The sequence below is a fragment of the Eumetopias jubatus genome, unplaced genomic scaffold, assembly GCF_037043125.1.
Source record: "Eumetopias jubatus isolate StellerSeaLion01/CBP00866 unplaced genomic scaffold, mEumJub1_p1.0 scaffold_14, whole genome shotgun sequence".
NCBI classification, from domain to species: domain Eukaryota; kingdom Metazoa; phylum Chordata; class Mammalia; order Carnivora; family Otariidae; genus Eumetopias; species Eumetopias jubatus.
The window spans coordinates 102,204,357-102,219,273 of record NW_028274820.1 but is presented as its reverse complement, the minus strand read 5'-3'; the positions used below and the strand labels follow the sequence as shown (position 1 = coordinate 102,219,273).

Genomic DNA, 14,917 nt, shown 5'->3' with positions numbered 1-14,917 from the left:
GGCTCAGGTCATGATCTCAGGGTCGTGGGCTCAAGCCCCATGTCAAGCTCCAAGCTCAGTGGGGAGTCTGGCTCTCCCTCTTCCTCTGCCCCCACCCCACTTGTGCTCGCTCTCTCAAATAAACGAGTATCTAAGAAAAAAAAAAAAAGAAACCAGGAAAGGAAAATGCACAGCACCTGAGACTTCTTCAATAAGAATAATGGAAATGAATCAATTCAAATCCCTCCTCAAGAGAAAACTGGAGAAGTACAATGAAGGAAACCAAAAGGAAAGCACAAATATGGAAATAATAAGGATTAAAACAAGAGTTGATATAGTAGAGAATACAAAACACTAGATTTAGTTAACACATTAAAATTCTTATTTGTTGAAAAAAATTAAACTACTTTTTCGAGAAAAAAAGGGAAAGGGGCACAAATAAAATTTTCAAAATGATAAGAGATAATGACCCCTGAATTAGAGAAAATTTTTTAAAATTTAAGACCTCGGGCGCCTGGGTGGCTCGGTTGGTTAAGCAACTGTCTTCGGCTCAGGTCATGATTCTGGAGTCCCGGGATCGAGTCCCGCATCGGGCTCCCTGCTCAGCGAGGAGCCTGCTTCTCCCTCTAACCCTCCCCCCTCTCATGTACTCTCTCTCTCTCTCTCTCTCTCATTCTCACTCTCTCAAAATAAAAATAAATCTTTAAAAAAATAAAATAAAATTTAAGACCTCTTTGCAAATAAATGTGAAGACCTAGATGAAATGGATAATTTCCTAGAGAAATACAGATCACCAAAACTGTCTCCACCAGAGAGATAAAGTTGAAATCGACCAATTTACATGGAAAAAAATAGAGAAAGCCATTCAGGAACCATGCCAAAACATAAGCACAAGGGCCAGATGGTTTTGCATGGAAATTCTTCCAAACCTCCTAAGTCCAGATAGCCCCAGTGCTCTTTAAATTGTTCCAGAATATTGGAAATGAAGGGAAATTTCCCTAATTGCTTTTTAAAAGGAAGTATAGCATCAATACCTAAGCCTGACAAACAATGTACGAAAGGATAAAACTATAAACCAGTATCTATCATAAGTATCCATACAAAAAATATCCAATAAATTATTAGCAAATAGACTCCAGCACCACATTGTCAAGTGTGATACATCCTGACCAAATAGAATTTAAACAGAAATGAAAAATCGGTTTGTTATTAGAAAATCTATTAATATCATTCACCTTATTCATAGGTAGAAGGAAAAGGAACCATAAGGTTATTCCCATAGATGATTTTTGAAAGCCTTTGACAGAATGTATTAGCTATTTACGATAAATAATAGAATAGCTGTTCACTCGAGAAGAAAGTGGCTGGAGAATACTTGCTGAAAATGACACACACACAAATTATAGACTACTGTAGTTGAGTATCTCACTTACTTCACTGGGACATATTGGGAACCAAGCAAGTGTGTCTATCCACTACCATTCAATATCGAGATGGAGGTTTGAGCCAATACAATGAGATGAGAGAAGACAATTAGGGACGTAAGACTAAGTACAGAAGAAGTGACAGTGTGGTTCATCCATGAGATGGAATCCTAGCCAGCAGTAAAAGAGGACAAGCTACGGATACACACCACTTGGACGATTCTCAGAATCTTTATACTGAGTGAAACCAGTCTCCAAAGGGACTTTGTTTTACTTAGCTCTAGATGCTCTGCATTTTCTTATGGTATGAAATCTACCCTGAAGTCAAACAATCTATGAATGTTAATGAATGGATGAATAGATATAAGCTCCTAAACCTCCAGAGATGGGAATATGCCACATGTTTCATCCTCCTGTTGTATGAACCACAATGGGTAGTATTTATCAAGGACCTTCTATCTGCCTTCTGCCCTGGGAGACAAGTGGGCAACGCTGCTCTCAGGGTACTTCATGTGGGCCTCCCATGTCATGACCCTGTATTTCCTTTTTCTTAGGAGGTAGATGTGGCTCTTTGATTAAATATTTACTTACAGAAAGCCATAACGCAATAGGATCTTAAATTCATAATGGAATTTTGGCTGAAACTCCAATGATAAAAACAGTAGATTCAAAGCGCACCCACATTCTAGAGTGTGAAATCAAATCTGCCTCACTCAGAGTGACGATTTTGAAAGGAATTGTCAGCTTTTTTGTGCTGTGCTTCTCTTATCCTCAAGGCTTTGCTAACTTTTATTAAATGTACAGTCTAGGGGGCCTGGCTGGCTCAGTCAGTTAAGTGTGTGCCTTCAGCTCAGGTCATGATAGCAGGGTCCTGGGATGGAGCCCTATATGGGGCTCCTTCCTCAATGGGGCGTCTGCTTCTCCCTCTCCTTCTGCCCCTCCCCCTCCACTCGTGCTCCGTCTCTCACTTTCTCTCTCTCTCAAATAAAGAAATAAAAGCTTTTTTTTAAATGTACAGTCTAAACTCATATGCGTTTTGGGAAAATGAAGGAGAGATAAATGTCCCTTGGGGCAAAATGGCTTGGAGCATGGAGAAGCCCATTTCAAGATGGCAGAGCAAGGAGAGTTGGCATAAGTCACATATGACCACCAGGGCATGTTCGTAGAACATGAAAATGTGCTTCGGGAAGCTCTGGAAATGATTAGGTGAGAAGTACCCAGTAGAAAAGGGAGAGAGACACCTCCTACTGTTACCCATACCTTAAAGGGGAATTTTTGCCCCGGGAAAACCAGAAAGGTCACACGATTTCTATCAGTGAAGAATGAAACCTTGGTTACACATGAAACCTTCGTTACACATGATTTCTGGAACCTTGGTTACACAAGCTTTCTATCAGGGCAGAATGAATGAATCCAAGGAGATGTGGTGGTTGACTGGCGGAGGGGTTGGGAATGTGGCTAGAATCTTCCCGGGAAAAGGAGGAGAGATGTCTTGAGGGTTGACCAAGACCAGCTCCCAAATCATCTTGAACTTTTACCCAAAAGTGAAACTTGCCCTGTGTTCTTAGAAGAAGGAGCAGTGGTATTTTCCAAGAAAAAGTGGACTCCAATTCTGTACAAGTATGAGAGAACAGAAAAGTTTTATTCTCATAACAAGAAGCAAGCAATTCAGCTGGGTGGGGGGTGGTAGTGTGCAGATGACCTACAAAAAGCAGCAAGTAATCAAGGTGTGGTAGCAACAGTTAGTGTCACAAGAAAAGGAGAGAACTGGTTAATTCAGCAAATATATTGCATTGAATTTAGTCAAAGAGCTGCTATAGATGTGTCTGAACACAGCAAACATTGTTCCCTTATGTGTTCAATTTCTGTCTGTCATCCACTCTTTCTGGCATTTCACTTAGTTGAGTTCCGAGAGATCTATTTTCCAGATGACCCTTTGTTCTTCAACGCGCAGACGATAAGGATCAATTTGAGTCCTTCTGCAAAATTGTAATTAAACAAATTTCCAATCATCTGGAAAGAATTCTATAAGCCTCTCCATCTATAGATTACCCAACACAAAACCAATCTTTCTAATAAACCATATGGGTGAGGTGATCGCTGTGTCCTAAAGGCAAAAATAAGGGAGTAGAAGTCACAGAGGCAGATGATCCAGCAATCTAAAAAGAATCTAGAGGAGAAACTTTTACTAGGGAGCAAAAGAGAAAGTTTGGGGTCATCTTCTTTGAAGAATTCACAAGGTAGAGAGCATCCATACTTTCTGCTTTGGAGTTCCACAAATTGACAAGTTGGCCCTCCCCTGTTAAGTCAACCAGACCTCTGCCAATCGCTAACGGTGAACTTTATTACATCGCTTAGTTGGGAGAGCCTGGGAGACGCAGCTGAGAGCACTCTGACTTTGGTGAATGAGTGTGGGGGTAGGATCACCAGGAAACATGCAGGAAATAGATCTTTGCATTCCTTTTAATCTTCCTTAAACAGAAGTGAGAAAACAAATCGAGCAATCTGCAATGCTTGCATGATTAAGTCAAGTATCCCAGCTTGACTCTCAACTTCATCTCTGGCATTTTGCTGCTTTAGAGCATAGAGAGCCTCCTTCTCTGCTAATTCTCGCTCCATTTCTTCCTTTTGTTTCCGCTGCTCCAGTCTGTCCTCCAGCTTTCTGATTTTCTCTTCGAACTCCTCTCTGATCTGCACCATCCGTCTCTCTAGCTCTGCTCTGTAAAATTCTTGTGTCACTTGGACTTGTTTCTGAATCTCCTCTTCGGCCTTTCGGTACATCTTATTGGTGAAGCATTTTCCTTTGTTCTCCACCACGACGCGCTGGACCAGGGCCAGCAGCTGCGTTCTCTGGGCCTCCTGCTCAGCTCCTGTCGCCCGATTGTTGAACAGGCAGTAGCGATCCCCAAACTCATCCACCAGCTCTCGGATGCCGTCTGGAGCGTCCTCTAAGAATTTATGGAAACTCATGCCCTCCAACTCATCTTTCCGGGTGAATAAGAGAATCATGTATCTCCTAGCTTGGGTTCCAAACATTTCCAGAACCTTCTTCGTGGCCCTGTACTCTTCCAGCGTGTACCGGCCCAGTGAGACGACCAGGAGCAGAACGTGAGGCCCCGGGGAGGTCAGGAGGATGCAGTGAGCGATCTCCTTGCCAGTGTCAGCATCCCGTACCTCGGTGTCGAAAATGCCAGGCGTATCCACGACGACAAGTTCTCGCCCTTGCCACCGGCTGGCTCCTTTCTGACAGACCTTGGTGACTGATTTTGTTGCATGGCTGGAAAGAAACACTTTCTCTCCAAGGATGCTGTTGCCCGTTGCACTTTTTCCTGCTCCAGTCTTACCCACTAAGACAAGTCTCAGCTGTGAATCTCTGTGGTCTTGGCTTCCAAGCCCTGGGACATCAGGAAACAAAAGCCAAGGCATCAGGATGGACCTCTGGCCCCTTCCCCAGCAGGGCTCCTGTTCCACTCACACACTCCTCCTCTCTTGCCCTAGGCTCCCCGCCCGTGAGTGACCTCTGCACTCGCAGGAACGCTACAGAAGGCCCTTCTGCAGAAGCCCTATTGAAAGTCTATAGAAAGCCTGATGTTCCTCTTGCCGCACGTGGGGAAGGCCCAAGGACTTTCCAGGATTCCGTCGGGCTTCTTACTCTTACCTTTTGTAGCTAAGTAGCCCACAGAAGAGGAAACAAAAGAGCTCAAGAGGAGAATTCTGAGCTGCTGCAGGTAGCTCTTCCCCATAAGAGCAATGCAGGAAGTAACTCGAAATCCGACTTTGGGACGTCTCTGTGGGCGCTCCTCCCCCAGTTTGTAGTCAAAATGGGACTTTTCTTCTTCCCGTTAAGAAGCCAGGTAGGGGGTTCTACAGCCCATCCCATCCTGGCAGGGTACAATAGGGATGCCTGGGCAGAAAGACCAAGCGTCCCTTTCTAGTTCCTGTGCGGGACCACCCTGTCAGGGAGTGTGACGCGAGAGAGGACAACATTCCTCCATTTAAAATTAAAGACCTTAGCTTCGAATCTGGTGACATTTTTTACATTCGAAATCAATACATTAAAGAATGCTAGCCAGAAAATGCTGACAGTTTGCTGAAGTGACTTTAAAATCCCTTGATACATTAAAAAATGAAAGAAAGAAACCCATACAGGTTAGTGCCGGTGGAGTTATCCTTTCTTAGTTCCACTAGATGAAGCGCATTCTCCTTCCTAGGAAAGTGGTCAGCTAATCCCAGCACAGCACGGCTTAGCAATAGAAACTCTGTTCTCAGAATGACCGAGCCTTGAGTGAAACACCAAATCATCCATACAGCTCTTCTACATTTGTCTTCACTATTTCTCTGCATATCTCCTTCCTGTGTCTACAGGGTCCTGGGCTTCAGGATTTGTTAAGCGTAGAACTGGGAACCCCGGGATGGAAGACAATGGGCAATTTCATTTGGGAGCCTGTTTCTCCGAGAAGGCAGACCCTGCTGGCCCGGCCCTCGAGTGAGTCTGGTTCCTGCATGAGGAATCCTGTATTACAACCATCCATTTCGGCTTGAAGGTGATGCATACGTTCCCACACTCACAACTCCAGACACTATTATAAACTCCGTTTTATTTCTCAGAGAGGGTATCGCCGTTTACCCAGGTGCCCAGACCAAAAATCTAGGCATTGCTCTTGATTCTTCTCTTTCCCTTCCTTTCCCCATCCAGCCCATCAGCAACCTCTCTTGGCTCCACCTGCAAATCTGTCTGCTTCTCTCCACTGTGAAGCCCAGCACACTGGCTCAAGCTACCATCGGCATCCATGCCTCCGGAGGAGGCTCCCAGTTGGTCTCTCTGCTTCCATTTTGTCCCCTTCGTTCTACTCTGTAAATTGGAATATTCTTTTAAAAAGAGCAAACAGAGGAGAGCTATTGCAGAACCCCCAACTCTGCCTTCCACAAAATCTGTAGGTATCACCCCCATCGCTTCTGAGCATTAGCAAAACCATCCCTGATGCAGTTTCTCACATCTGATCACCAGAATCCTGGGTGAGAGAAGGAGATTTCCAGAAACCAAGAGCACTGAATACAGGATGGTGAGGATTATCTAAGGGAAAAATGTGGATGGGAGTTCAGATGATTATTCAGTTAGCAGGACAATGGAAGACTCCAACCTGGGGACATCCCTAGGGCATCTGTAGGCCTAGTGAGAGGGAGCAGCAAGTCAGGGGAAGAGACACAGAAAGGCCCTGTAGCAGGAGAAGGTGCAGGGGGTCTAGAGGAAGTAAATGGAAAGGAAATCTGATATGGGGGTGGGATATTTTGCTCCAGCAAGGATGAGGGCTGGCTGCTATCTCTCCTTCCTTCCCCCCCACACACACAGGCAACGCCCCCCCCAACATCCTCTCACCAAGGCTCCCAGGTTTGCTGGAGTATCCACCACACTTCAGGGCTGACATTGTAGCGGGAACTCCTGCACAGAAAGGAACACAACTAGTCATTTTAGGGACATGGAAAGTAAGTGGAAACCTCAGCCTTCCGGGGCCAGGAATTGCTTTTTCCTGTAAACTTGCTGCTTGCTTTCTCCTCCCGTATTTCCCAAAGCTTCTCCACTCTCCAGAATGGCTCATCTTCAGATTGTTCCTTTTTCTCTACACAAACAGATGCTTGGAGGGCTTTGTTGGTACTGCTTCTGGGCACCCTTCCCCAGCAATCCTAGGGATTTACTGACAGACCCCATACACCCGCCCCCCTTATGGAAGCCAGTGTGCCTAAACAATGCATTCCTTGCTAATAAATTCCTTTCTGCTTCTTCTTTTTTAATGTCCTCTCTGTGCCTTTATGCCTTTCTTTTGTGTGGCTCTGTGGAGGGCCCCTCTCCTTGCAGGGTGGGCTGCTGCCTGATTCATGAATGCTCCATAAAACCAACTGGATCTTCCAATTTGCTTGGTTGAATTTTGTTTCCTAACAAAGAACTCTCACTGGAGCAGACTTTGGTTAGGACTGGCTGAAAATACTAGTTGTTAGGGACAGGTTCATCTGATAAGAAGCCATCCAAAAACATTTAAAACAGTATTAGGAAGACAGACACTCCTTTTGTAGGAAGAGTTATTTCTTTATCCTTTATGCATAGGGAGTAAGAAACACCTTCTTGTAAACTGAGAAGAGAAATCACAGACTTTTTCAAAGTCAGCTTTGGCCACAAAGTTGGTGTTGGTGATGGGTGTTAGGGAGTAAGTAGGAGAACAGAAATAGGAAAACAAAAGGGTTTGGGGTGTTTCTTAAGGTCCTTGTTCCAGCATGTGGGCTTTCTCTCTCTCTCTCTCTTTTTTAAAGATCTTACTTAAGTGAGTTGGGGGAGGTGCAGAGAGGAAGGGAGAGAGAATCTTAAGCAGGCTTCATGCCCAGCCCAGATCTCGATGTGGGGCTAGACTCAGGACCCTGAGATCATGACCCAAGCCCTAGTCAAGAGTCAGACACTCAACAGACTGAGCCACTGTGATGCCCCTGGGCCCTCTCTTCATTCTGCAATGATGTGCTGTTTCTCCCAGTTTAGATGTGAAAACAGAGGACTGCACTTCTGTGGTACTGGCCCTGGTGGCTGAGTCCTTCCACTGCCTGAAGAACAAGTATCCAGGGGCCCCTGGGGGGCTCAGTCGGCTGCCGGAGTCCAGCTCCAGCAGGGAAAGGGTCCTTGAAGGAAAGGACGGCGTCGGCGAGTGAGGAGACACGGACACAGGATCAGGCTGCGAGCATCTCCTCCCGATAGCCTCGGAGGGACTTTATTTATACATTAGAATATTTCCTTGTTTTTTCCATTCTTTCATAACATGTGATTTTATTTTTTACATCTTATTACAATCATCTTAAATCATTTTGGATTTAAAAACAAAGGTACTAGACAGAGCGTGACCGTGTGAGGCGAAGCGTTACCTATCTGCTATTGTGTGCTAATGCGGAAAAAGTTATATTTTTACTCTTGCTTAAAGATTATCTAAAGTTTATTCTTGCTCCCAAGGCAACTTACAATGTGTGCACCCTATCCTATCAAATAACATAGGGAGGTCCCTGTGCTGTGGGAATGACATGAGATTTTCCTTTCCTAGAACTCTGATGTTTCAGAGGTGCCCGAGGAATCTCATCAATAGGGACTTTTACTAGGCCTGGATCCAACAGCTCCCTTAAGCGAAACTTATTAAAGAACTCCGCGTTGCTCATGTTAGATGAATTACGGATTAGAGGACGTTGGGTATTTTTACTTCTTGGCCCATCGTCAGCCCCTTTGGAATCAGTTTCATTGTGATTGCTTACATAGGCATAACTAAATTTATAAATCATTTTATCATGAAACCCCAGAAAAAATCCCATGATTATAAAGATTGCCTCAAATAAAATGAAAGGAAGTAGCAGGAGCCAGCGGTGGAGTCTCTTGATTTTCAGGATTGTCCCCCATACTTGGACTTTGTCAAACAGCATGAGTAGCTTGGCTCATGCCAGTCGGCTAAGTGGCCTACTCTTTGATTTTGGCTCAGGTCATAATCTCAGGGCCCAGTTGGGCTCCACACTGGACATGGAGCCTGTTTAATGTTCTGATTCTCTTTCTCCTTCTCCCTCTGTCTCTACCTGCCCCCTCCTGCTTTAAAAACAAAAAAACAAAACCAAACAAAACATAAAAAACAGGGCTCCTGAGGGCCTCAGTTGGTTAAGCGTCTGCCTTCGGCTCAGGTCATGATCCGGGGTCCTAGGATCCAGCCCCACATCGGGCTCCCTGCTCAGTGGGGAACCAGCTTCTCTCTCTATTTCTGCCATTCCCCGCCATTGGTGCTCTCTCACGAGCCCACATGAGCTCACTCCCTCTCTCTCGCAAATAAATAAGATCTTAAAAAAAAAAAAACCACCAAATCTACAGCTTAACGTCAGCAAATACTGGAAATAGGAACCAACAAGAAATATACTTTCTGAGAACAAGTATGCCGGTAGGTTTAAGATCTACACCCAGGGCAGGGGTCCTCTCTCCACCAAATCACATGTTACACTCTGTCCCCTCCCCCAAATACCCCTTTTCTCTTACCTGGAAAATCTGAGTCCTGCTCCCTTCTCTAACTTTGAAGGCAATGCTAAGCCGCAATGTTGAGAAAAAGGAGAGAGGAAGTGAGGGGAGGAGCTGTTCAAACATCTTCATGTAAGAGACCTGCCCGCTTCAGCATCTAGCCCGGAAATAGAACTTTCTCAATCATGGATTTGATTCGTGCAGTCCAATAGGGTAGCCACTAACCACATGGGCTGTTGACACATGAAATGTGATCTAAGTGTGATTGCAGAACCGAATTCTTAATTTTACTTCATTTGAATTAATTTTTTTAAAGATTCTATTTTTAAGTAATCTCTACACCCAACGGGGAGCTCAAACGCACGACCCCGAGATCAAGAGTTGCAAGCTCCACTGATGGAATCAGCCAGGCACCCCATTTGAATTAATTTAAAGTTAAATAGCTGCATCTGCCTATTAGCTACCATATTCTGCCATGCAAACACTCTACCGTGAGGGATAAAATATGGGTTATGCTGTGACATTCTGGAAAAACCGCTGAGTCGAAACCAGAGGCTGCCAGCTATTGCGAAAAGCCTGCGGTCCCGGACCCCACGTTTCAGCACATCAGGCCTTCCAGCCCAACACCTGCCCCTGGAGCTTTAGGCCTGTATCAGCATAGGCAGTCCTACCTCCTCTCCTCCCTCCCAGTCACTGGGGGAGAGACAGCTGCAATTTCCAAGGTCTCCTCTGCTTGAAGCAAGTGAGGGTAACTGATCTGCTTTTAACTAATGAGACGGGTCCAGAGTCACCCTGCGAGATGGTGCTCAGACCATTTGCAATAGGCTAATCCTTGGCATCTGACACTATCTGTCATGAAAATGTAAACTGTGAGACTATTAGGGGGGTGGTGAGCAGCATGGATCCCAGTTCTCTAGAGACATGGATTCCATTATGAAAGAGGTGCCAATTTACAATCATACCCCATAACTGAGACTTTATTTTAAGTTGCATAACACTTGAGTAATTATACAAACTGCTAACAAATCCAAAGAGATAAAATAGAAGACATAAATATCTCCGAGGATAGTATGTGGTCGGCCTTGTGCATACAAGCACAGGGTAACTACTCCTAAACAGGATACGGGGCAATGGAATAAAGTGTGCACTAGGAGTGGGGATAAAGAACATTCTAGAACAATATAACCCAAATAACAAGGACGACTCAGCCCTTGGGTGAGATAGGCAAAAAAAGCAAGTCAAAAGAACAGGCAGGGTGTAAACACATGTCTGTGATTCCGAAGTGATTTAAAGAGAGAACGGGTAGGATGATATTTTGTTACTAAGCGTAAGCCCAGCCAGAAGGTTTGTATCATTGTTTATTTAAGTGTGGGAGTGAGAGCAGAGATTGATGTACAATATGATCCAATTGAAATTTTAAGTACTATTAAACCCCCAAGCCATTACTTAGAGATTCCTTATTGGGGTTACAAGGATCACTACATATGTTCCCTACATACATAGGGAATTCTCTGTTATGGCTGACATTTGTTAACGACACCCAGGTTCACGACCTGAGCCGAAGTCAGATGCTTAACCCGCTGAGCCACCCAGGCGCCCCTGAAATATGTGTACTTTGCTCTCATTTTTGACGGCTATTTTCCCTGAGTGCAGGATTTCAGGCTAGCTGTTCTTTTCTCTCAGCACACTGAAAATCTGCCTCCACTGTTTTCCTGGCTTCCTCCTGACTGTGAAGAAGTCAGTGGACGGACGCTTGTGTGGTTCAGCCGGTTAAGCGTCTGCCTTCAGCTCAGGTTAGGATCCCTGGGCTCGTAGCAGAGAGTCTGCTTCTCCATCTGCCCCTGCACCCCACCCCCTGCTCGCACTCTCTCTCTCTCTCTCTCTCTCTCTCTCAAATAAATAAATAAATAAATAAATAAATAAATAAATAAAATTTTTAAAGGAAAAGAAAGAAATCAGTGGGCACCCGGCCGGCACAGTTGGTGGAGTGCACAAAAATATTGGGGGAAAAAGAGAAATTACATAGGACAGAGAGCGGAGGATGATTCCTACACACCTCACAGAACAGCCCCCAGGAAGTGTGTGGTCCACGGTCGATGTCAGCCCGGTTCTCAGAAGCCTCTCACAAGAACACCCACAAGCTTCTCACAAGAACTTCTCACAAGAACACAAATTTGTTGTAAATTTACCTGTGCACGACCGCACCTCTTTTCTGTCTTCCCCACAACCATATCCTGCCCTGTTCTCATCTCACCCGTCACATGGGGTTGCGGGCACTTCACAGGATATGAGGTTAAGGTGCAAGGTGCATGCCCCCTACCCAGCCCTGCCACGGCTGCCTAGTGAAGGACCGTCCCAGCTCCGACCTGAGCTGAGCGAAATGGCCAGCGCAGGCTGTCCTGCCTGACTCTGATCTTCAGAGTCCTGACGGTGGAGCTTCAAAAGCCCAGACTGTTTACAGAAAACTTCGGACGTTGATTTTTTTATTAATTTTATTATTGCTTATTTGAAGTATTAACAACTTGTACTTTGAATTAGAATTTCTTTTTACAAGTTGTGAACGGCCACAAGTGATGGTGTGTGAATATAAATATGTAAAAGTAGTTTGCACATTCTTACTATATTTTATTTCTATTTAACAAGAGACCGGGGATTTCAAATTCAAGATGGCAAACTGGCCATAGGCTAATCATTGTAGAAAGGGGATTCATAGACATTGTAGACCGTAGACACTCTCTCTTTCTGTTTTTTAAAACTTAAAAAAAAAAAAAAATCCGGGGCACCTGGATGATTCAGTCAGTTGAGTGTCTGACTCTTGATTTTGGCTCAGGTCGTGATCTCAGGGTCTTGGGATCAAGTCCCAAGTCGGGCTCCCTGCTCGGCAGGCACTGCTTCCGGATTCTCCCTCTCCCGGTGCCCCTCCCCCAACTTGGGCACCGCACACCGTCTCTCTCTCTCCCTTTCTCTCTCTCTCTCAATGAAGTAAATCTTTAAACAAACAAACAAACAAACAAACTTTTCCTCTTGACCCCTTCAAATACCTATCAAATTAGTTGAAGAACTAAACCTCACAAAACTGGTTCTCGCTCCTTCCTTTGCAAGTCCTGTACGGATCTTCTAGCGTATAGCTTTGGACGGTGGGGATATTGGCAATTATTGAAGACTCAGCTGCAGTTGAGGGAGATATTTATGTTGCTATCCTGCCACATTCACCCCAAGCCTTTCACATAATCTTCAGACCCAAATTTCAAGTTAATGCAGATCATTTACATTGGACCCTACCTTTGACAAATGATATTCAACTTGTCACAAACCTAACTGAACGCTATTGCTCCTGACTCTACCCTTCCCCTGACAACCTTACCTGTCACCCTTAACTTTCCTATTTCTGAAAAGAAGCATGATCGTCGGACCCATCACCCACGTGGACGCATCCCACACATCCTTCACAGTAGACTTCAAGCCCTGAATTCTTCCTCAGGTCTTCCTCTATAAATCCTAGTTTAAATTCTGCATTATGGATCATGACTAGCACATATTTCAATAACGGGGATCATGCACACATTAAAGTCTGGAACTTCCAGAGTCCTCAGCACTCAGAAAACTCGGATATAAAATATGTTCAGATGAGTGAGCAATATTTCATTTGTCAAGTAAAAAGACAATGATTTATTTGATTTACTCCTTTTTTCCGCTGAGTATGTCTTACCTTCCAAAATAGAATATAGGGCTGAGAGAAAAGAAATCAGCTCACAGAAGTTGCATGTTCAATAGGCCTTAACACAGGTTAATCGAATTCATAATGCTTCTGCACATCTCGGAGGGAAAATGCCTTTTAAATGGTTTTTAAATGAAAAACATCAGGACACGGCATGAATACTACTGCACAGATGAGTCGCTCACAAGGAAGTATTTTTGAATATAAGAATCGCATGAAGGCAAAGAGCAGTTTGGTCCAGCGGTGTTATTTGACATATGTTATGAATATGTTTGCTTTATGAGAGTTTTTTTCTTCCGTGTTGTTTTTACTCCCTTCCTAATACTTGTGATGAACCTTAGAATGAGCAGAGATTTAGGATCTTATTTTTTCCAGACGTAATCTCTAATCCGTCTCCCTAAAATTCATGGATACAGTAAATACTCTTAGTCGTGTTCATAGTCAAAACAAAGACGACTGTAAAAATTCCAATGATTTGGGGGCACCTGGGTGGCTCAGTCGTTAAGCATCCGCCTTCAGCTCACATCCTAATCCTGGAGTCAGAGGATCGAGCCCCACACTGGGCTCCCTGCTCAGTGGGCAGTCCACGTCTCCCTCTGCCCTTCACCCTGCTCGTGCTCTCTCACCCCACTTCTGCTCTCTGGCTCTCACTTTCTCAAATAAATAAATAAAATCTTTTTTAAAAAATTCTAATGATTTGAATTTGGGATGTCTGCAATCACTGTACGTGATAGAAAGTCACCCCTCCAACTTCGAAGTTTCTCAATTGTTTTAGCAAGACACAACCTTTCAAATACTCACTGCCAATGTCACAGCTTGGAAGGGGAAGGAAGAGCTTTTTCTGGTGGCAGAAAAGACTAGAGGGAATTTCAAACCAACAACAGCCATAAAGATCAGGGCATGCTCTGAAAGAAAAGTAGGAATCTTAAGATTTATCCATCAGAACTCTAGCAGCAAAAAGATGGCCTACTCTCATCGGGTCCCAGGGGGAAAGTTCAGAGAAGGGACTTCCTACAAACTCTGGATTCAGGGCTTTGGGAATGACAAGGGGGAGTGCTAGTAACGGTGAGAAGATGATATCCCAACCCTAAGGGGGTGAACAAAGACTGGAACCCAGAAGGTGAGTTGGGTAGAGAGGCTGTCTTGGGAGGAGCTCTCACCATTGGCTTGGGGTTGTGGCTGGTCAGAGATGGCCCTGCAGGGAGAGAGGCAGGAGAACGAAGACCCAGTCTTGTTTTTCTACTCCCCCGGGGTCTCCTACTTGGACTTCCCACTGGCCAGGCCAAGCAGAAGTCAGAGAGCGAGACATCCCACCAATGTAGTCCATAGAGATCAGCCTCCTGGGGCAGAGAGCTAGGGTGAAGAAGGCGGAAGCGTGGGTCTGCAGAGGCCAGTGAAAAACATTTGGCACAGAAGAGATTTTTAGTTACAGTCAGACACATTTTCAGTTAGGATGGGACCTAAAAAAAAAAAAGAGAGAAAAGCATTAAGAGAATCTACCATCTTCGAGATCTCCGTGAACGACAGAAGCAGCTTTCCAGAGAAACCCGATGCTTCACTAACAAATTACTCATAGACCAGCCCTGCAGCAGCACATGCCACCAGTGGCGCGCCCACGTAATGTAGGCAGGATTTCGTATTTGAATTTTCCTAAACTGAGTCCTTCAAGTCTATACATCATTGCCTGAGAATGCCAATTTTGTAACTTCTTAAATTTGTCGGCACTGTGAAGAGGGACGGGGGGGGGGCACGGAATGGGAGGTGGTGGGGACCAAGCTG

At 44.8% G+C, this 14,917-nt stretch overlaps 1 protein-coding gene across 2 annotated transcripts; it reads right to left on the bottom strand.

The window, feature by feature from the left end:
• Nucleotides 1-3,024: 3,024 nt before the first annotated feature.
• LOC148162558 (GTPase IMAP family member 4-like) lies at nt 3,025-14,889 on the bottom strand. Of its 2 annotated transcripts, none has more exons than XM_088018606.1 (3): nt 11,477-14,889; nt 6,781-6,843; nt 3,025-4,798 (listed from the first exon to the last, which is right to left on the bottom strand). In XM_088018606.1, exons 2-3 carry the CDS (start codon nt 6,827-6,829, stop codon nt 3,867-3,869), a joined length of 981 nt encoding a protein of 326 aa, XP_087874732.1. In that variant the 5' UTR covers nt 6,830-6,843; nt 11,477-14,889; the 3' UTR covers nt 3,025-3,866. The 2 variants fall into 2 exon arrangements, with proteins under 2 accessions (XP_087874732.1, XP_087874731.1); XM_088018605.1 differs by lacking the exon at nt 11,477-14,889 and adding an exon at nt 9,442-9,531.
• Between the last annotated feature and the right edge of the window lie 28 nt (nt 14,890-14,917).